We start from the raw sequence: 22,256 nt of genomic DNA, 5'->3' as shown, positions 1-22,256 counted from the left end.
TTGATATGACTATTGATATGACTGTTAAGTTCCTCCTAAATCCTGATATTCCCAGTTCTGCTAAACACTACACTGAATCCTTAGCCTTTGGCAGTGCAATGCACTTCAGATAGGAGTAAGTTAGTGGACAGATCTAGGATCAGCTTAGGGGGAGTAAAGTGAGATCAGTTTCTTTGAGGCAGCCTCATCCTCTGCTAGCAGGAGATAGGCGGACCGGACAGCAAGTGACCTTTGGAGTGGGCATTTCCCTTTCAACACGACAGCTGTGTCTGAGGCCTGCAAGACATGCTTCCTGTTTGGAGAATGAGAAATGACACACACACTTCATTTAGAGGAGCTCTGATAAAGACGTTGTGTATCTGGTGTAATCGACCCTGTAACAGACTCTGAAGCCGACTACGGGGCCAGTCTCTGACGTAGATCTCCCTAATATACAGTAAACTAAGTTACCGTTCACCAGTGAGGCCAAACTCAATGTATTATTTCATGCTGATGATATCATGCCACTGACAAGTTTTTGAACTGACTCAAATCCGAGGATTGTGATCCGTTTATCTGTTGTCTATTGTCTCTGTTTATGACCAAAATAACCGACTGCTGGCTACTGCATAAACACAAACACCCTTTCTTTCTCCCTCACTTTTTCACTCTTAAACCTGTTATTCATTCCCTTTCTACCATCTCTCTTCTATGTACACATCTCTCATATAGACTACCTTCCTCTATTTCTTTCTCTCTCTCTCCTGCTATCCCTCTCTCTCTCTCTCTCTCTCTCTCTCTCTCTCTCTCTCTCTTTCTCTCCCTCTCTCCCTCCCTCTCTCTCTCTCCCTCTCTCTCTCCCTCCCTCTCTCTCTCCCTCTCTTTCCCTCCCTCCCTCCCTCTCTCTTTCTCCCTCTCTTTCTCCCTCCCTCCCTCTCTCCCTCCCTCTCTCTCTCTTTCTCTCTCTCTCTCTCTCTCCCTCCCTCTCTCCCTCTCTCTCTCTCTGGTTCTCAGAGATGGAGGGGTCTGCCAGTCCTCATTCCAGGAAGCTCCACTTCCCCGTGGGCCTCTGGATCAACTCACCCAGGAAGCACTTCGCTAAGCTGGGAGGTCGCTGGCCCAGTGCCGCCTCCGTCAAGTCAGTGTTTCAGCTGCAGCCTATATTCAGCCTCTAGTGCATCACAGTGATCTGTAGCCGGCCGTACCGTGGCCACCGAACCCACTGACCATTTCCTCCCTGTTATTTTCGTCCGTGCTGCCTGTCCACGTCCATTCTGTCAGCCATAACTCACAGGTGACTTGCTGTTTCCGCTTGCTCTCTCTCTCTCTTCCCCTCTCTCCCTCTCTCTCTCTCTCTCTCTCTCCCTCTCTCTCTTCCCCTCTCTCCCTCTCTCTCTTCCCCTCTCCCCCCCCTCTATCTCTCTCTTCCTCTCTCCCTCTCTCTCTCTTCCCCCCTCTCTCTCTTCCTCTCTCTCCCCCCTCTCTCTCTCTCACTCTCTCTCTCTTCCCCTCTCTCTCTCCCTCTCTCCCCCCTCTCTCTCTCTCCCTCTCTCTCTCTTCCCCCCTCTCTCTCTCCCTCTCTCCCTCTCTCTCTCTCTTCCCCCCTCTCTCTCTCCCTCTCTCCCTCTCTCTCTCTCCCTCTCTCTCCCCCTCTCTCCCCAGATCCACCACCAGCTCCGACGCCACCTCCCTCCACGAGGCCCCCTCGGCCCCTTCCTCTTCCCTGTCCGTCTCCACCCCCTCCCTGGCCCCCCCCTCCCCGGCCCTCTCCCCGGCCTTCCTCCGCCCGCGGCCCGGCGGCCCCCAGTCCCGAACCAAGCGCCTCTCGCACCTCTTCCTGCGGGGGCGCTCCAACAGCGACCGTGACCGTGCGGTGGGCGAGAGGGAGAGGGAGTTGTGGGCCCACTCCGCGGCCCCCTCGTCCCACCACTACCTGCCCCCGGCCTCGTCCTCGGCCCCGGGCCTGATCAAGATCTACGGGGACGCCCTGTCCAGCGGGGCCAACTACCGCTCGCTGCTGGCCAACGTCCACTCCACGGCCCGGCAGCTCATCGCCCAGGTCATCACCCGCTACACCGAGAGAGAGAGGGAGGAGACGGAGGACGCAGGTGAGAGAGAGAGAGAGAGAGAGAGAGAGAGAGACGGGGGCGGGGCTAGGGGGTTGGAGTGGGGGGAGGAGCTGTAATTTGACAAATAGTCTGTGTTATGACACCGACTGAAAATTACCTGTGAAATAGTTGTGGAGACACATTTGGAATCTCCCTCACCACCACACAGTGCTCCAGAAATACAGCCCTGAGGACTTCCTGTTGTGTGATGTCATCGGAAAGCCCATCAAGCAGCCAGATGGGGCCGTCCAATGGGAGACGGAGTGCCGGAGGGGCGTGGCCCCTTGGGAATGCCCCTTGCTATTGGTGGACATGTGGCGTCCTAAGGACGGGTTTGAGCGGCGCTTCGAGATCCAGAGGAGGGAAGACTACGAGAGGGAGGAGAAGGAGAGGGAGAAGCAGAGGGAGGGGGAGAACTCAGGTAATGAAACGCCAACGCGAGACAGAACCCACCATCACAAAGCCATGTACTGTAGGTCAACATGAATCCCACCAATATGTACAGATGATCAATGGGCTATATGCACAACTCCAGTACTTCCTTAAATTAGACATGCTTCTCTATTTCCTGTCTTACACTATTGGATGAAATGATTATTCAGGTGTGCCTGATCATTGTGCTGCAGTCAGGCACACCTGATTAATCACTTCATCCAATAGTGTAGGACAGGAAATAGAGAAGCATGTCTAATTTCAGGAAGTACTGGAGTTGTGCATATTCATGAGTTTCAAATGTAGTCCTAGACCTGACATGTTGGGGACCAACACAGGTGTTTCAAATGAATGAATTAGTTCTACTGTATAGGATTCTATTCAGTAGAGCCAATCAGATACAACACCTGTGTTGGTCCCCTATATGGCAGGTGTAGGACTAAATTTCAAACCCATGAATAGTCCATTGAGTGTCGTTCACGGGCCGGTTCAGCTGTATTTTGGCTTATGATGTGTCCGGGTGCCATTGAACCAGGTGTGAGATGGAGGCGGAGCCGAATGGCGTCGGGAGGCGGGCCCGAAGAGGGCGAGCGAGGTCACCGGGGTCGCAACACAGAGCTCAGGAGGAGCATCAGCGACATGAACCTGAGCCTGAGGCGTCGCCAGGGCAACCACGTGGGCGGCGACCCCCGCCGCGCTACCAACCTCCCTAACAATGGTGGCGGGGTCGTCCAGGACAGGAAGAACATCGTGAGCATGATCACACAGCCAGGAGAGGTGAGGACACACATGATCACACAGCCAGGAGAGGTGAGGACACACATGATCACACAGCCAGGAGAAAGAGAAGAAAGAGACAAGACAGACAGACAACAAGAACAGACCAGAACAAAACAACACTGAGACTAACTGGCTAACTAGCTAACTAAACTAACTGACTGACTAGTTAACTAACAAACAAACAGACTAACTAATCAACTAACGAACGAACGAAGTAACGAACGAATGAACAAACTAACTAACTAACTAACTAACTAACTAACGAACGAACTAACGAACTAACGAACTAACGAACTAACGAACTAACGAACTAACGAACTAACGAACTAACGAACCAACTAACTAACTGGCTAATTACCTAACTAACTACCTACCTAACTAACTAGCTGGTCGACTAATTACCTAACTGACTAACTGACTAACTGACTAACTAACCAACTGACTAACCGACTAACTAACCGACTAACTGACTAACCAACTAACTGACTAACTGACTAACTGACTAACTGACTAACTGACTAACTAACTAACTGACTAACTGACTAACTGACTGACTAACTGACTGACTGACTGACTGACTAACTGACTAACTAACTAACTGACAAACTGACTAACTAACTGCCTAACTGACTAACTGACTAACTGACTAACTAACTAACTAACTAACTGACTGACTAACTAACTAACTAACTAACTGACTAACTGACTAACTGACAAACTGACTAACTAACTACCTACCTAACTAACTACAGGCCAAAGGCCTTGGTGAACAGATGGCTTTTGAAAGAATGTTAAACCGAGGTTGAGACGAGAGACAGAAGGCCAGGAATGAACACTTCAGCCAGAGACAGAGCAAGTCATACTGGATGTAGGAACGGGGGCAGAAACAGGAAAAGGCGGCCACACTTGAGAGGACCACACATGTAGGCCACAGAGGACGGGGTGGAGGTGTTAACATCGGCAGCAGTCTGACCATCAGGCCTCCACCCTCTCTCTCAGATTCTGGGGACCAAGATCGGCGGAGTGAGCGAAGTGGAGCGGAGAACCAAGGCGGTGGAGGAGGAGAAGGACTACGCCAACTGTGACCTGGAAGTGATGTCACAGAGCTTGATCCTTCCGCCCACGGACCGGCCCTACTTCTTGTTGCTGCAGGGTTACGACCAGAGCAAGGCTAGACCTGCGTCGCCAGATGATATCACACAAACACACACACACACTCAGACCTACTCACAAACATACACAGATGTGCTCACCGACACACACATACACACAAGCACGTGTACACACGCGCACACACACACCCTGTACATGACATCATACCTGCATGTCTCTAATCACCACATACCATCAGTCTTTCCACTCCTCTCCGAGCCTCTCCCATTCAACTGTGAGCACAAAACAGTCTCACATCAGCACAATACCCCCACAATACCTCTGAGCGCAGCACAAAACCCTCTGTGTCCCCCTCAGCGTCTCTGACAATGACCTCACACAGGTCCCCATTGTAACGAACTGTGGCACACTTCATACCTAATCTCCTGCCTTCTGTGCAACTTAAGATCGCAAAGATGGATGACTATCATAACCACGGCACTCAGATGATAAAAGACTGCCTTACCTGCTCCTGTCTGTCTCCTGTGTGTGTGTGTGTGTTTTGTCCAGGACTTTGTTTTGTACATCATGGCGGGTCACACACATGTGTTCGGGAGGAAGCCCACCATGAGGGAGAGAGAGAAGGACAGAGAGAGGGAGAGGAAGGGGAAGAGGCCCCTGAAGGTGGACGCGTTCCTCTCTGCTCCTGACCTGCTAGCCCGACACCTGCTGATCAGGAGAGACTCAGCTGTCCCCGAGACCCCCTCAGGACAAGGTACTTGTAGCAGCGCCGGGCCGACCTCCTGACCCTAGCCCTCTGGAGGCACCGCGCCAGACAGGCTCCTGACCTTGTCCAGAACAAGGCAGGGGCCCCAGGCCGGCCTCCTAAACCTCTGGACAGTGGACAGCCCTCCGGTCCAGGCAGGACTACAGAGAAACATGGCTAACACATAAGAAGTCATACAGTCACACTAACCCTGTACACTACACTTCCATACTAGGCGACAGGTGCTCTGTAGTACCTTATGAGGTTGATAATTAGTATTACTAAGTACTAAGTATTACTAAGTAATAGTATCCTCCTCCTCTCCCAGCTCTGGCGCGTCCCTTCAGGGGCGGGGCCGTCACGCACAATGGCGTGGCTCTATACAGGGAGGCGGTGCTTAAACCGGGGGATGTGATTGGCCTGGGGGGACACTTCCTCTTCCTGTACCGTGACCCCCGCGTGACCTCGGCCCCGCCCCTGGCGTTGGCCCTGCCCTGGCAGACAGAGGCCGCCTCCTCCTGCTGCCCCGCCGGATTGGTGGACAGACAGGAAGCGCTGAGGCAGTACCTGGGTTCCACCGACGCCCTGATGAGGTTCCAGCTGCGCCACGCGGATGCGCTGCTACAGGTGAGACGGAACCGCTAGAGGAGAACCTCGTTCCCAGGGCGGAGTCCTACTCAGGGCCTGGACACAGTTCTTAATTGAGTTTCTTAATTGCACTTTGGACACCGATGTCGCCGATGTGGTCTCGCCACAGGAGATCATCTCCAAGAACAACTCGCCAGACTCAGGAGGCGGGCCTTTAGCCCCCGCCTACCTCCTGTCCGTCATGATTGACCACGCCTCTAAACACCTTGACCCCAGCCTCACGCCACAGCTACTGCTCAAGGCTGCGAACCTGATCAAAGGGATTGTTTGGGTAAGTTTGCTGAGACGCCACTTTTCATTAGTACGTCTGTGCTTAAAGAATGACACAAATGGGTCTGTCTCTAAACATCACAGGCAGACAGACCCTCAGATGGACAGACAGGCCGGCAGACAAACAGACAGGCAGCCAAACAAGAGAGACAAACATCTAGCGAATGCAGAGACAAATAAATGCAGACAGGGAGTAAGAAAAACAGCCAGAGAGCCAGAGAGCCAGACAGAGGCAGACAGACACAAACAGAGACACAGAGACACAGGCAAACAAACAGACAGACAGGCAGACAGGAAGGCAGACAGACAGACAGACAGACAGACAGACAGACAGACAGACAGACAGACAGGCAGGCAGGCAGGCAGGCAGGCAGTCACAGACTGACAGGAAGGCAGACAGACAGAGAGACAGACAGACCGCCTCGTAGACTGTGACCAGGACCAGGGATGAGCTGATGTCACTTCCCTCCAGCTGGAAAATGTGTTGTAATTGTCCAGGCGGTCAGGCCGGACTCTGTTACCCTTCCACCCCTCACTCAGCCCACACGCAACTCTCTCCTCTGCTGCTCTCTCCTCTGCTCCTCTCTCCTCTCTTCTCTCTCCAACTCCTTTCTCAGGATAACATTAAGGAATTTGGGGAAAGGCATCCCACGCAAAAGTAAGAACATTTCTGCTTAGCGTCACATTTCCTCTGTTTGGGAAGATTTTCTCTCCCAAGCTGAATGAATCACAGTCTCTTTGTGGTTCTGCAGCTTTTCAAAAAATGTTGAGTATGTTAATGTTAGTGGTTTTGCTCTACAAGCACGGCTGTTTCATCATCACTGATAACACCCCGGTGGTGAAACTCTGTGAAATGTATCAGGACATATACTGGGTAACGTTGCTCTGCATACAGTAACGTAGTTGTCCTGTAATGTCAAGTACAGTATGATCTGCTCTGTGCAGCTCTACAGAGCAGGAGGCCGATCTGAGCGCGCCCAGTGTCCAGAAGCTATCGTCTGACCTCCGACCTCTGATGTTCTGGATGTCCAACGCCACGGAGCTCCTCAACTTCTTCCAGGTCAAAGTTGAAACCATGGAGAAAGAGTGGGAGTTTGAGGGTGAGACATAAAAACAAGAATCAATTTAGTACGGCTGAAAGTAAAAGTCAGGGAGTGTACCGTATGACTCATAGATAGATGTTTACTGATGGTTACATTACAGCCCCTGGTGACCCTGTTCTGTCCACCGACATGGACACCTGCTCCGAGGCTTTGGCCCAGCTTGATGATGTCATAATGCATACCTTCCAGCAGTGTGTGTATCACCTCACCAAGGTGAGCGACCATCCGCACGCTCAACCATCCTCCGGACTGGCCATCTTTCAACGGTGCCGTACCGGTCTACATATGATTTGATCTCCTAAAACTAGTGACCCGACGTATATCACATTACCGCAATCCATTTTCCGAAGTAAAGCTCACGTTAAAAGATATTTGCATTTTCGCGTTTTACTTACATTTCAAAAGTTGAACGTGATGGCTTTAAAACTTATTTTTAAATTGTTCCCTCATTGCGCTGACAACCTCGCCCCGGTTAGTTTCAAATAATTTTCAGTAGTTTTTGTTATCATTTTCGTTCGAATTCGTTGAACTCCTGCGCTATATTCTCTAATCCAGCTACGCTAGATTCTCTACCCAGCGTTCCTAGCAACAGCTGCCATGTAAACAGGAAGAAGACAGACCGTTGGCGTAGGCTGCGCAATGAGGGCTCAAACGAAAATAATAACTACTGAAAATTATTTCAAACTAACTGGGGCGAGTTTGTCAGTGCAACGAGGGAACAATTTAAAAATATGTTTTGAAGCCATCACGTTCAACTTTTGAAATGTAAGTAAAACGCGAAAATGCAAATATCTTTTAACGTGAGCTTTACTTCGGAAAATGGATTGCGCTAATGTGATATACGTCGGGTGACTAGTTTTAGGAGATCAAATCATATTTAGACCAGTACGGTCCTTTAAGAACTTAACAGAAGCATGGGTATCTTTCTGCCCCCCGACCCCCCAGACCCTGTACTCCCTCCTCCCCGCCCTCCTGGACACCAACCCCTTCTCCAGCGTTGAGAAGGAGAAGGAACGAGACAGGGCCAAGGAGGCAGAGGGGGACGGGGACGGAGGAGGGGACGGAGAGGGGGACGACGAGTGCCCCCTGCCCCCCACAGTGGCGGGGTTGGTGGAGGTGTACCGGTGCTCTCTGATGCTGTCCCGCGAGGCTTGCCTGTCCCCCCCGCTCACCTCCCAGACCTTCGGCTACCTCTTCTTCTTCACCAACACCTCCCTGCTCAACACGCTGCTGGAGAGAGGTGAGACAGCTGGGGTCAGAGGTCAGCCTACCTCCCCGACATGTCGCCTCACATGTTTTCTTGGCAGACACGTCTAATATGCCTATCTGTTGTGCCATTTGTCTGGTCCTCACCTGTATGAATGCGCTTTACCTCTCACTAAGTCCCGCCCCTCCATGGTTCCAGGGGTAAGAGGGGTCTAGGCTCCTCCTGACCTTTCCAGTCTCCAACCAGGGCTTTATTTGAATGCTGGACACACTGGCACCTCATGAACAAGACCTTCCACATGACACCCATTCACAGACATCTGGGTCACAATCAGAGAAGGCTGGTATCCATGGCCCCTCTCTCTCTCTCTCTCTCATTCCATCTCTCCCTCTGCCTCCCTCTCAGATGGGCTGTTCTCCTGGTCCAGAGCAGTCCAGATCCGCACCAACCTGGACCTGGTTCTGGACTGGCTCCAGGGGGCAGGACTAGGAGACATTGCTTCTGAGTTCCTGAAGAAACTGTCAGTCACCGTCAACTTCCTGTGCGTCCCTAAGACCCGCCTCATCCAGGTACGTAGGACAGCTCCATGTTTAGTTCCAAACTAGAGCTACAGGACTCTACTCTACGTCGATAATGATTGGTCGTTCTCCTGCCTCCATCCTGCCAGTCATCATGGGCCAGCCTACAAGAGGACCACGCCTTGCTAAGCCCCTCCCAGCTGCACCACCTGCTGACCCATTATAAGCTAGGACCGGCCCGAGCCCCGCCCTCCTCCTGGGCTCCTCCCCCTGAGACAGAGCTGAGTGGAGGTAAGAAATGGCGGCCATTTTAGATTTATTTCATGTTCCTTCAATAAAAACCGTAAACTATTGCTTTACTTTTACAAATTGAAATTATGAGGGAGGCCTGCTTGAGAGAGCTTGGCTCTCAGAACACTAACCTACTTTTTTTTGTCTTTTGGCCATTCAGACATATTTGAGAGCTTCCTTGACCATCCCCCCCTCATCCTACCCAACGAGACACCTCGACTGGACCTCTCCCTGCCAATCCCCAGCCCCGAGCTCCAAAAGGAAGTGACACGCCTGCGTAGTTTCTTGTGGGGACTCGATCAAGATGAGCTGCCAGCCAACCAGAGGACTAGGCTTTGAACACTGACATGTTGGAATCTTTGGTAGACGTTGCCTATAGACCTACGCATAACATCATCTGACTTCACCCCAGTCCAAGCCCAAAGCATTAGGGGAAAGAATGTAATCCTAAAGAAGGGGGTGTAATGATTTATTTACATGCTGTTCTAATTAGTTAGTCCCATAGTCCCACTGTAATTACTTGATATCAAAACATCAGACATTTGTTCTGTCCAACTCATTGCCTGGATGCAATTGGTTGAGTTTAGAGCATTTCACTTTGGGAATTAGCTCCAGTGTGATGTTAATCATATCTCATTTAGCCAAACTTTACAGATATCCTTATGTAAGGAGCATAATAAATATACTGTCAATGAATATTAGGCTAACAAGATTTTACATGTAATTGTGAGATGGGAAACTATACGTCTTTCAGCCACGATTTTTATTAGAATATTTCTGGATATTTTTTTTGCCATGTACGTACATATAAATAAAATGTCTGAAAAACTTATTGGACTGTATTTTATAGTACTTCCTTGTATATTGTTGTAGACGTCAGGCCAGCGGTTGGACAGCTGACCTCGTGTTGGCAGGGAGTGTAGGTTAGCCTACTGGGCAGGTGTCTGGAAGGTTCCACAAGGTGGCGACGCAGGACTCGTTCCATTAGCTTTGAATGATGAGTCAACATTGTCAGCGCGGTTAAATTATAGGCCCAGTTCCCTCCAGCCAAAGGCTAATCTTACCATTCATTTCCCATTGACTGTTACAGTAGGCAACAAATAGGCAAATTGGCAAGATAATGTGATGATCAAACACACTCTTTGCCAAGGGGGACTGTCACAGAGGTCACAATGTGTTTCTTTGCTTGGTGGTTTTTCATTTCCTTTCAATACACCGGTGACACATGCTCAAGCCGCCTAATCAGCTCGTTTCTAGTTTAATTAATGCGGCATATCCTATTGTGCTCATAAAATGACCAGTAGCGTTTGGCTGAAATTAGTGCGCGGTTTTCGTGGATAGGCAACAGACGGGTGATGTCATAGTGGTGTGAGTAACATCTGTTTGAGTGACGCGGTCTTTAACGTGTTACTGTAACCAGCCACTAGTTGTCATTGTCTAGCCAGCCAAATTTCTAAATCAACAAACTTTCTAATAGCCAGGTCACAGTGCAGCCAGGAGGAGACGTGTGGGCTTAAAGCACGTAGTTGTCTCGCCATTTGAGCATCCTTCGATTCCCACGACACCACTTTTCTCTAGAATCTTACGTTTGTTTTGCCCTTATTTTTTTGGCTGTTAACCAAATCTCTTCCTCTGTTCCGGTCAGCTACTGAACTTTATTACGGTAAGAAGCACAAAAACAGACCCATGAGTGACCCGGCTTACATCATCGTCTCCGGTTCTGAATACGTCTCCTAATACTCCCCCTACTCAGTTATCAAAGAGAAAGCACGCGATGTTATTGGCCTGTAGTCGCTTATAGATAGTGAATAATCAGAAGAGGCCCCCCTGCGGTCGGAGTCATCAATTCAGTGACTGCGTGATCAGTCACAGCCTCTCAATTGAGATTCAGTGTGGTGTATGAGTGATGGTGTGTGTTTTTGTGCTGATTTCAACTTTCCAGTAATTTAACACAGATGCACTGCCGGGATGACTGAAAACACATGGATTGAGTGTACAGTCTGCTGATTTAGTAATATAATAATAATAATATATATGGAGCTAACAGTTAACCTTTTTGACCCCTGTCTGTAAAGGGCTCTATGACACACACATGGGGTGGAAGAGCATTATGACGCACATTAGTATCCACCACACATTCATCACACTTTTTAGATATACACTTGGACTCTCTCTCTCTCTCTCTCTCTCTCTCTCTCCCTCACACACACACTCGTCTCCCCAGGTGCAGAGTTCCACACCTGTTGGAGCGTCTCTGTAATTAGCTCAGCACAATCATCATTGGTGGACAGAGGAGAGAGAGAGGGGGGGGTGGGGGGTGAGGACAATGGACCAGTATTCTCCCCCTATCATCTCCCTACTTCCTTCTCTCTCCCTTCTGTCGACTAATGAAAGATTCTTCCCTTCTTCAAAGAGCCGGGGTTTCCTACAAAACAGCTGAGTCAGAGGAGAAAAGAAAGGAGAGAGAGACAGAAATAGAGAGAGAGAGAGAGAGAGAAGGAGACAGAAATAGAGAGAGAGAGAGAGAGAGAGAGAGAGAGTATAATACTAGGCAGGGCGTACTGTCATGCTACTGGTACTACTACTCTAGGCCCAGTCGGTCGCCACACCGACACCGGTGAGTGGATTTCCGGAACTGGAGCGTATAATGGTTCCTCTCACGCTATCACCTCCCCACATCTCCGTCGCTGGGAACCGCCACGGCGTGCTCCGGTTACCCTGCGGACGTTCTACCTGAACCTCGCTGCGTCACGAGCCATCACCGGGCCGGAAGGAGGAGGAGGGACTGGACTGAACGTCAGAGGAAATGGAGAATGAGATTACTGACTGAGCGAGTGGAGAGTCTGAGGTCTGAGGCAGGGGAGGGGGGGGGGGGGGGGGGGGCGAGGGGAAAGTGTGAAGGGCTTTTGGGAGGGAGTCCCTGTTCGCCTGATAACAGATATGTTTTGTTTTGTCTCACTCCACTGGTAAACAGTATATCCAGTCAGTCTCTCTTTGACTGGACCAGGCTCTGGGAGGGTGGGATCTGAGCGCGCTCAGACTGACCGGGGGGGTGTTGGAATCTGGAGGAGGTTAGATTCTGGTGGGGAGTGGATTAGGGGTGTCTGGGGGGGCTCTTGTGAGGATCCAGACAGACCAGGGACTGTGGGTTAGACAAGGACTGTGGATGGGGTGGGGGGCGGGGGGTAGGAGAACAGGGGGGAGGGGGCTGGGAGAACAGGGTGGGGGTGGGGGGGGGTAGGAGAACAGGGGGGAGGGGGCTGGGAGAACAGGGTGGGGGGGGGGGGGGTAGGAGAACAGGGGGGGAGGGGGCTGGGAGAACAGGGTGGGGGGGGGTAGGAGAACAGGGGGGTGGGGGGGGGGGTGGTAGGAGAACAGGGGGGAGGGGGCTGGGAAAACAGGGTGGGGGGGGTTAGGAGAACAGGGTGGGGGGGGGGGGGATGGTAGGAGAACAGGGGGGAGGGGGCTGGGAGAACAGGGTGGGGGGGGGGGGATGGTAGGAGAACAGGGTGGGGGGGGGGGGGGGTTAGGAGAACAGGGGGGAGGATGGGAATCTCTATGAGTTGAATGCTGGGCCAGGAGAGAAACCCAGAGCCTCCAGGGACAAATCTGCTTTCTCCTTTGGCCAATATGTTACGTCATCCACACAAACACACACACACAAACACACACACACACACAAACACACACACACACACAAACACACACACACACACAAACACACACACACGTGCACACGTGCGCACACACACACACCCATGCACACAAACACACACACACACACACCCATGCACACAAACACACACACACACCCATGCACACATGCACACGTGCGCACACACACACACACAAACACACACTTGCACACGCACACACACACACACACACACAAGCACGCATGAGATTGCACACACACACACACGTGCACACACACACACACACACACTTACTTGGAGGCTTATAAAGAGCTCCTGTGAGGTCAGCGCCGGCGGGCTGAGGCTGCCCACTGTTAGACCGGCCAGGCAGCTAAGCCTCCGCGTCTCCCTGGCAGCTCCGCCTGCCTCCCCGCCCCGCCCTCCTGTCTGTCGGACGTCTGTCCTGCCTCTGGCCCGCTGTGTGTGTGTGTGTGTGTGCGTGCGTCTGTGGGTCAGCACGGTCAACATGGGCTTCGTGGTCTTTTTTTTTGTTTCCAAAATGTCTGCTACACCACTCCTCTCTTTTCCTTCTTACTCCCTGCCCCCCCCCCCTCCACTCCATCTCTCTCTCTCTCTCTCACCCCCCCCTACTCTCTCTCTCTCTCCCCATCTCTCCCTCTCCCTCCTGGACTCGGGGCCTGTGGGTAGGGCCCTTATTCCGTCAGGCCCCGGAGCTTCTGTCGGAGGCTTGTTCCATTTTGCGTCATGGTGTTGACTGAGCGGACCCCACACTTAACTCCCATAGAGCCATGGGGCAGGGTGGCGGGGGGGCGAGGGGGGGGGGCAGGGGCGGCCAGCGTGGAGGGTAACGCGGCCCCTGCGTCCAGTGCAGTAATCTGATGGCCCTGTTTATTTTATGTAGCTCTCCTTTGATGGAGCAGAAAAAGTCTTTGGGCTTTTTGTTTTAGTACTTTCACTGCCAGGTCAGAGGTGCTCGCCGTGGTTACGCTCAGGAAGAATAATATTTGCCCTCATATTCGCTCCAAACAGGCTTTTTTCCATATTAGTGTCAGGGATACTCTCTGGGTTCCTGGCTTCCACTGATTCGGCACATTGGTGGAAAGGGGTGGCTCTGTGAGTCAACCGCACCTCCATCGCATCCCTCCTGGGGGGGAGAGGGGGTGTCCTCCCGTTCACCCCTGGGGGGTCCTGTCGTACCCCTGAGTGAACCCCTGCTGCACCCCCCCCCCCCCCCCCCCCCCCCCGCTCAGGGGGTGCGTGGAGCAGCAGGCCTCACCAGGCGCGGTAGTGAAGGAAAACACACAAACACAAAAACAACCCCTCCTCCTCCCTCCTCCTCCTCCCCCCACCCCCCCCACCCCCCTCCCCCCCCCCTCCCTCCTCCCCCCTCCTCCCTCCTGGCCGGAGCACCACCCCAGCTGCGTCAGTGTTCAAAGCTCTCCAGGGGTACTGCTTAATGGAGTTAGAAAACCAGAGTTCAGGAGTGGCACGGCCATTACCGTACCGCCTCCTCCCCCTGCGCTGTACTTCACCTAGCTTTGCCTCCGGGTATGAAAACTCACACACACACACACACACACACACGCACACACACATACCCATCTCCCTACTGTCAGCTGTTTTAAGATGAATGCGTTTCGCATGAATGTGGGCTCTGACTTGAAACGCCTTAATTCTCTCTCTCTCTCTCTCTCTCTTTAATTGTTCTCTCTCTCTCTCTCTCTCTCTCTCTCTCGCTCGCTCTCCTGGGGGCATCGTTCATTCTTTTACAAGATAAGACACATTAGGGAGTTTTATCGGGGAAATATTTCATCCCGCCGTAGCTGCTTTATGATTAAGGCCTGAGTGCAGGGAAAGCTGGTCCGGCTCCAGACAAATGACACACACACACACACACATTCACTTACCAGCTCAGTTACTACGCATACCGTGAGCCAGCAGATAATCTCCTATTATGTCCCCCAGGGCGAACCTGCTCTTTCATATTCAACCTACAAACACATACCATATATAGAGATCATAGATGGAAGTTCCTGCCCCCCCCACACCCCCCCCTCCCTGTCTCTCTTCTGTTGTAACAGACTGGTTGAGGCCTCAAATGTGAGTGTGAAGTATGCGCTTGCTCACTCGATGAAGAAGCCTCAGTCCTGAGGTAATAGAGGAGAAAGAGAGGGAACTACTTTAGGGGAGGTGTAATCCAACCCCCACCCCCCACCCCCACTTGGCTGCTTAGAACCATTACCTACTGCTCCCAGATCTGTGGAGGCATGCAGGCAAAGGGGGCGAGGAGACCGCGAGCTCCCAGACGCTGATCCGAGGTCAGACTGGATGTCAGGGGGGGGCGACAGTGGTCCCAGGGTGTATGGGTGACCGGGGGGGCGGGAGGGGCAAGTGGAGGTAGACGGTTGAGGAGTCAGGCCTGCTGAGTCACATAGGGGTGCTGCCAATCAAACCCGTCGACTCACCGACCGATAATCAGCCCCTGAGGCGTTCGTCTCTTCCTTTTCCTCCTCGATGTCAAAACCAAACAGATTAAGGGTGTTTGTTTTTCGCTATGACACCCCTCCATCCTGTCCCATCACACTCATTGTCCCGAATCCCGTATTTTTCCCTCGGGAATTGCCCCCCTGCACTTTCTCTTTCTCTGGCTCACCTCTCTCTCTCTCTCTGTCCAGTTTCATCCCCATCCTCCCTGCTCTCTCCCCAGTGATTGTCGGTGTGCCTGCTGCTGTCTTTTCTAATCTGGGGGGGAAATTCCCTCCAGTGTCTAACGCCAGCATTCCTGACATTCCCGCCATTCTTCCTGGCACTGCGAGGGGTCCGGACCAGATGCGTGGGCGTCGTTAGCACAGGGCAGCCTCTGAGGGCCAGCGCTACCCGACACCGCGCTCACACCGACACTGACCTTCCGAAGGGGACGGTCGAGAGTGATGAATGGACGACGAGAGGAGGAGGAAACAGAATGAGGAGAGGGACCGACAGACGAGGTGGGCGGGCATGACACGGCCATGTATGTAAACTTGGACCCCATATATAGACTGTAATGGATACCTTTCATTTCTGAGCCCTGAGTCACTGAGTGATATTGATAAAATGAGACGTGAGACACCCTTCTCACAGAGCAGCTTGGGTTAATTAGGAGCGCCGGGGATGTCAAAGGGCGTGTAAACATTCTGCACTCCAATAGAAGGATTAAAACGCTTCTATTGAATCCTCTGATGTCATAGAGTGGGATCGTTCTGACCCATGGTACTCCAAAGAACAACATCAGAACTCCAAAGAACAACATCAGAACTCCAAAGAACTACATCAGAACTCCAAAAAACTACATCAGAACCCAAAAGAACTACATCAGAACCCCTTAGAAATCCATCAGAACTACATCAGAACTCCTTAGAACTACATCAGAACTCAAAATAACTACATCAGAACTCCTTAGAACTACATCAGAACTCCAAAGAACTAGAGAAGAACTCCTTAGAACTACATCAGAACTCCAAAGAACTACAGAAGAACTCCTTAGAACTACATCAGAACTCCAAAGAACTACATCAGAACTCCTTAGAACTACATCAGAACTCCAAAGACCTACATCAGAACTCCTTAGAACTACATTGGAACTCCAAAGAACTACATCAGAACTCCTTAGAACTACATCAGAACTCCAATGAACTGCATCAGAACTCCTTAGAACTACATCAGAACTCCTTAGAGCTACATCAGAACTCCAAAGAACTACATCAGAACTCCTTAGAACTACATCAGAACTCCAAAGAACTACATCAGAACTCCTTAGAACTACATCAGAACTAGAAAGAACTGCATCAGAACTCCTTAGAACTACATCAGAACTCCTTAGAGCTACATCAGAACTCCTTAGAACTACATCAGAACTCCAATGAACTGCATCAGAACTTGTTAGAACTACATCAGAACTCCTTAGAACTACACCAGAACTACTTAGAACTACATCAGAACTCCAAAGAACTACATCAGAACTAGAAAGAACTGCATCAGAACTCGTTAGAACTACATCAGAACTCCTTAGAGCTACATCAGAACTCCTTAGAACTACATCAGAACTCCAATGAACTGCATCAGAACTCGTTAGAACTACATCAGAACTCCTTAGAGCTACATCAGAACTCCTTAGAACTACACCAGAACTCCTTAGAACTACATCAGAACTCCAAAGAACTGCACCAGAACTCGTTAGAACTACATCAGAACTCCTTAGAGCTACATCAGAACTCCTTAGAACTACATCAGAACTCCTTAGGCAGAGAAATCAGGTCTGGGCTGTGTCTGCGAAGACTAACAAACCAAGTAACTGATTGGCAGCTTCTCAAGCAATTGAGAAACAACTGTACTATGGCGATTAAAAAAACAGAATCTGACTTTTATCTAAAGAAGATCTCTAACTCTGTAGGAACTCCATCTAGTCTCTGGAAGACTAAATACCCTGAAACGTGGAAACTCCACTGCGGCTTTACCTCGAGGAACTCACTGTTACTGGCATCATTACAGATATTTGACAATGAACAAATAGCATCCAGGTCCTTCATTGCACAACCTTAAGTTGATAAAAAAAAAAAAAAAAAAAGCAGCTGGCAACCTGTAAATCTATATTTTAATTGCGGGGATTTCTGGAACATTTTTAAATACCAATCATATTTTAGCACCACATCTGCTGCCCACTTTCTTGACCTCGCTAAAGCCTTTGGCACAGTTCATGACACATGGCCTGTCATCCATTGGTTTAGACCAAACTGTAGCTGGTTAATATCAGATCAGACAGACCTTACAGTAGTGTGTGCTCGAAGAAAGTGTTAAATCTGTTTATTTGAACTTAAAAGTTCCTCAAGGTTCGACTTTGGGTCCAATTAAGTTCCCTCTTTAGGGTCCAATTATGTTCAGTCTTTAAATTTATATTGGACCCGTCACAGGCTCTGCACTCTGCCTGTTTCCTTCCTACCTCACGGGTCGTTCCTACCAGGTGACATTGCAAGGGTCCATGTTGGACTCGGAACCACATGGTCTGACTACGGGAGTTCCGCAAGGGTCTGTCCTGGGTCCTCTTCTTTTTCCACTTTACACTACATCTCTGGGTTCTGTCATTCATTCTCATGGCTTCTCCTATCACTGCTATGCCGATGACACCCAGCTTGTCCTGTCATTTCCCCCTCACAAGTGGAGGCATGCATAGCTGGGTGTTTGGCTGACATCTCGAACTGGTGAGGATACACAACCTCAAGCTCAACCTGGACAAGACTGAGCTGCTGTTCCTCCCGGGGAAGGGTTGCCTGCACCGGGACCTGGCCATCACCATTGAAGACACAGTGGTAACGCTGACTCGGACTGCAAGGAATCTGGGTGACCCTGGATGGCCAACTGTCGTTCTTGGCACCTACTGTACAGTCAAACCACAAAGTCTGCACACCACTTTCACCTTCTCCATGTTTTATTACCTTACAGACTTATTCTACAATAGATTTGTACAATATTCTTATTCTACAATAGAGTTAATTTTTGCCTCAATCATCTACATACAATAGCCAATAATGACGAAGTGAAAACAGGTTTTTTGAAAATATGCAATTTTATTTATTGACAAATATAGGTTATTTAGGGTTACATATCTATACACACCCGTAGCCTAATACTTGGTTGATGCACCTTTGGCAGCGATTACAGCTTCAAGGTGTCTTTGGAAAGCAGCTATGAGCTTGGCACACTTGTTGCTGGAGATTTTTGCCCATTCCTCTTGGCATATATCCTTGCAAGCTCCATCATATTGGATGGAAAGCATCGCTACACAGCCATTTTCAGCACTTTCCACAGATGTTCAATTGGATTCAGGTCTGGACTCTGTCTGGGCCACTCCTTTGTGCTCTTGGCTGTGTGCTTCGGGTTGTTGTCATGTTGACGTTGTAAATCTTCGCCCCAGTTTGAGGTCCAGAGCGCGCTGAAGCAGGTTTTCTCCAAGGTCTTGGTGTACTTGGCTGCATTCATCTTTCCGTCTATCAGGACTAGTGGCCCCGTTCCCGCTGCTGAAAAACATCCCAACATCAAGATGCTTCCACCACCATGCTTCACTGATGGTATTAGCTCGGTGATGAGCGGTGCCTGGTTTCCTCCAAACTTCACGCTTGGTATTCAGGCCAAAAAGTTCCATTTTGATTTCGTCAGACCAGAGAATCTTGATTCTCATGATTTGAGAGTCCTCTAGGCGCCTTTTGGCAAACTCCAATCAGGCTGTCATGTTCCTTTTACTAAGGAGTGGGTTCCGTCTCGTCAGTCTACCATAAAGGCCTGATTGGTGGAGTACTGCCTAGATGGTTGATCTTCTGAAAGGTTCTCCCATCTCCACAAGGATACGCTGGACCTCTGTCAGATAGGCCCTCGGGTTCCTGCTCACCTCCCTGGCCAAGGCGGTCTTCCCCGATTGCTCAGTTTGGCCAGGCGGTCAGGTCTAGGAAGATAGTGCTTGGTGGTTCCAAACTTCTTCCATTTACGAATGATGGTGGCCATTGTGCTCTTTGAGATCTGTAAAGCTGCAGAAATGTTAATGCACCCTTCTCCAGATCTATGCCAGATAATTTCTTTCACCCATGGCTGGGAGTTTGCTCTGACGTGCACTGTCAACTGTGGGACCTTATATAGGCAGGTTTTGGCAATCCCCAATCATGTCCAATCAATTGAATTTGCCACAGGTGGACTCCAATTGAGTTGTAGAAACATCTCAAGCAGTATCAGTGGAAATAAAATGCACCTCTGCTCACTTTTGGATGTCATATCAAAGGATGTGCACACTTGTGTACATATTATATTTAACATTTTGAATTTTAATAAATAAGCACAAATGTCTAGAAACCTGTTTTCACTTTGTCATTGTGGGCAATTTTGTGCAGAATTTTGAGACAAAAATCGAACTCAATCTATTGTAGAAGTAGAAGTAGTAGAAGTCTGTAGCGTAAAGAAATGTGGAGAAGGTGAAAAGGGTGAGCATACTTTCCGGCTTGACGGTATCACATCCGTTACATACTTTCAGATTCTTCCCTGCCAGAGCTCTAGAACATCAGGAGGATTTGCCTTTCCTCATTCAGGCTCTTGTCATCTCCCGAATGGACAAATGCAAGTCCCTCCTTGCTGGGGCCCCGGCATCAGCCATTAAACCCCTGGAACTTGTCCATAAATCTGCTGCTCGCCTGGTGTTCAACCACCCCAAGTTCTCCCACACAACCTCCCTTCTCCGTTCTCTACACTGGCTCCCTGTAGCAGCTCACGTCCAGTTTAAAACTCTGGCGCTAGCCTACAGGACAATGAAAGGAACAGCTCCCTCCTCCCTCCAGGCCATGGTCAAACCCTACACCCCCTCCCCACCACTACGCTCTGCTACCTCGGGGCAATTGACTGGCCTGTCACTCTGAGGCCCCTGCGGTCAATCAACACGGTCACGGCTCTTTTCTGTCCTGGCCCCGCAGTGGTGGAATAAACTACCCACTGACGTCAAGACAGCAGAGTTGCTGCCCATCCTTTGCCACAGGCTGAAAACGCACCTCTTCAAGAAATACTACCAGGATCCTCCCTCTTAAGCAGCTATTGTATTTATATTTTACTACTCTGCACTTCGGCTTTAGTACTTGTAGTCCATGCACGAATAAAGTAAAAGAAATGAAAGAAGAAAGAAAGAAAGAAAGAAAGAAAGAAGAAAGAAAGAAGAAAGAAGAAAGAAAGAAAGAAAGAAAGAAGAAAGAAATAACTGGCATACTGCGGCCCTGACTCACTTTCTGAAAACGATAGGTAGTTACAGCAGCGAACAAAGAGGCACGTTAAGCGTGTTTGAACCTTTATCAACAACACACGCTAGACAGAGCAGCTCCGGACGGGCGCGAGGGAACGGCAGGGAGGTCAGAGCGCTCCTCAGATGAAAGACGCGCTGGCCATTATCGTTACTCAAAGACGGGGAATGTTTGAGGTGATAGGAAGAATGCACACAAACACTTTGTACAGGACGGCCTTCCACGCTGTCCAGACGCAGCAGAGGAGGAGGAGGAGGGCTATTAGGAGGCACTTTGGTCATAGTTTAAGTAAACAGTGTCAGTAAATGTATTTTTATCTCCCCAGTAGCATGCGAGGCATTTTACGTGGCACCGCACCAAACTTTCACACATCGTTGCATCAGTCAACAGAAGAATGGCAGTTAGCGGTCTTTTGTTTGCTTTCGCGCATTCAGTCTTCCTGCTGTGTCATAGCATAAGTTATCCTGGAAGATCTCATTTGTTTTCCTTCGCATTTCTATTGTAAACAATATCCCAGCACTCGGAAAACTCATAAATATAGCTCAGCTCACACAGTGATAAATACTGATGGGACATGATATTAAATTTCCCTTGTAGACTGCGTCAGCCCTCGGATATGATGAAATGTACACAAGGCTCCCATGCAGCTAATTGACGAACAGGAAATGCACAATTACACTAACACTCTCGCAGAGCGAACACAACAGCACGAGCGATAGGCTGTAATCCGGTGCCATTGTTATCATATGTTGATTTATGATAGGGTGTATAATGGTCACTGGGTCTAATGGAAGGCCAGTGATTGAGAGGCCAGACGTGCGTCAGTGTGTCCAGAGACAGACTAGGCCCTGTCAGATTCGGCAGTGGGGGTTTAATTGCCGGATTACTGAGATGGTGTGAGATTTAATGACACTGTAACATACGTAAGCATGTGTGTGTGTGTGGGGGGGTATCCAATTTGTGTGTGTGTTCACAAAAGGGCACCCTCCGCCCCCCCCCAGTGTGTTTGGGGTCACGTGACGTGGACGTGGACACATTTACTCAGTGGGACAAACTGCGACGTCACAGAATTCCTCCTCCCTTTGTCCCCCCCCCCCTCCTCCTCTCTCAGTTTCCCTGCAGTGCTTGTCAGCAGCTCTCAGCTTCCTTAGAAAAACATGACAACAGGCTCAGTGTGTGGTTGACGCAGACGCAGGCCACCGGCTTGCTGGCCAGGTCTGATACAGTGTACATCTCACACACACACACACACGCACGCACGCACAGACGGTGCGGGACAACAGACAAAGACTTGGAGAATGCGATGTGTCTCCTGGGCGAATCTGTCACATGCCAAAGAATGCGCTAAAAATAGAGTCCCTAACTGGTCTTTTTCACTTTCTATGTCCTTGTCACTCTCTCTGCTCCTGGCCAGGGGGTATTTGAGACAGCTGACAGGACTGATTAACAGTTCATATGCTTACAGGCTGTTCATGTCACCGTCCGGTCTGCTTACATGTTTGTGTTGTTCTGGTCATTTGGGGCCTCTTGTATCAACAGTCCATTCAACCCTATAACCCCCATCAAACCCACATGAGGCAGAGAGAGAGAGAGAGAGAGGGGGG

The 22,256-nt window shown here is 50.1% G+C and overlaps 1 protein-coding gene across 1 annotated transcript; it reads left to right on the top strand.

Annotated features, from left to right (window-relative positions):
* Positions 1 to 995: 995 nt before the first annotated feature.
* On the top strand, positions 996 to 9,843 carry rasip1 (Ras interacting protein 1; the record flags this gene model as incomplete). Its single annotated transcript, XM_084445058.1, has 15 exons — positions 996 to 1,117; positions 1,642 to 2,087; positions 2,257 to 2,508; positions 3,055 to 3,296; positions 4,299 to 4,469; positions 4,962 to 5,166; positions 5,486 to 5,784; positions 5,915 to 6,076; positions 6,693 to 6,733; positions 7,021 to 7,175; positions 7,279 to 7,391; positions 8,124 to 8,418; positions 8,791 to 8,954; positions 9,053 to 9,194; positions 9,355 to 9,843. 15 exons carry the CDS (start codon positions 996 to 998, stop codon positions 9,531 to 9,533), a joined length of 2,988 nt encoding a protein of 995 aa, XP_084301184.1. The 3' UTR covers positions 9,534 to 9,843.
* Between the last annotated feature and the right edge of the window lie 12,413 nt (positions 9,844 to 22,256).

The sequence above is a fragment of the Borostomias antarcticus genome (assembly GCF_949987555.1).
Source record: "Borostomias antarcticus genome assembly, chromosome: 10".
NCBI classification, from domain to species: domain Eukaryota; kingdom Metazoa; phylum Chordata; class Actinopteri; order Stomiiformes; family Stomiidae; genus Borostomias; species Borostomias antarcticus.
Note: the sequence above shows the minus strand (reverse complement) of the source record. Positions and strands in the feature narration are given on the sequence as shown.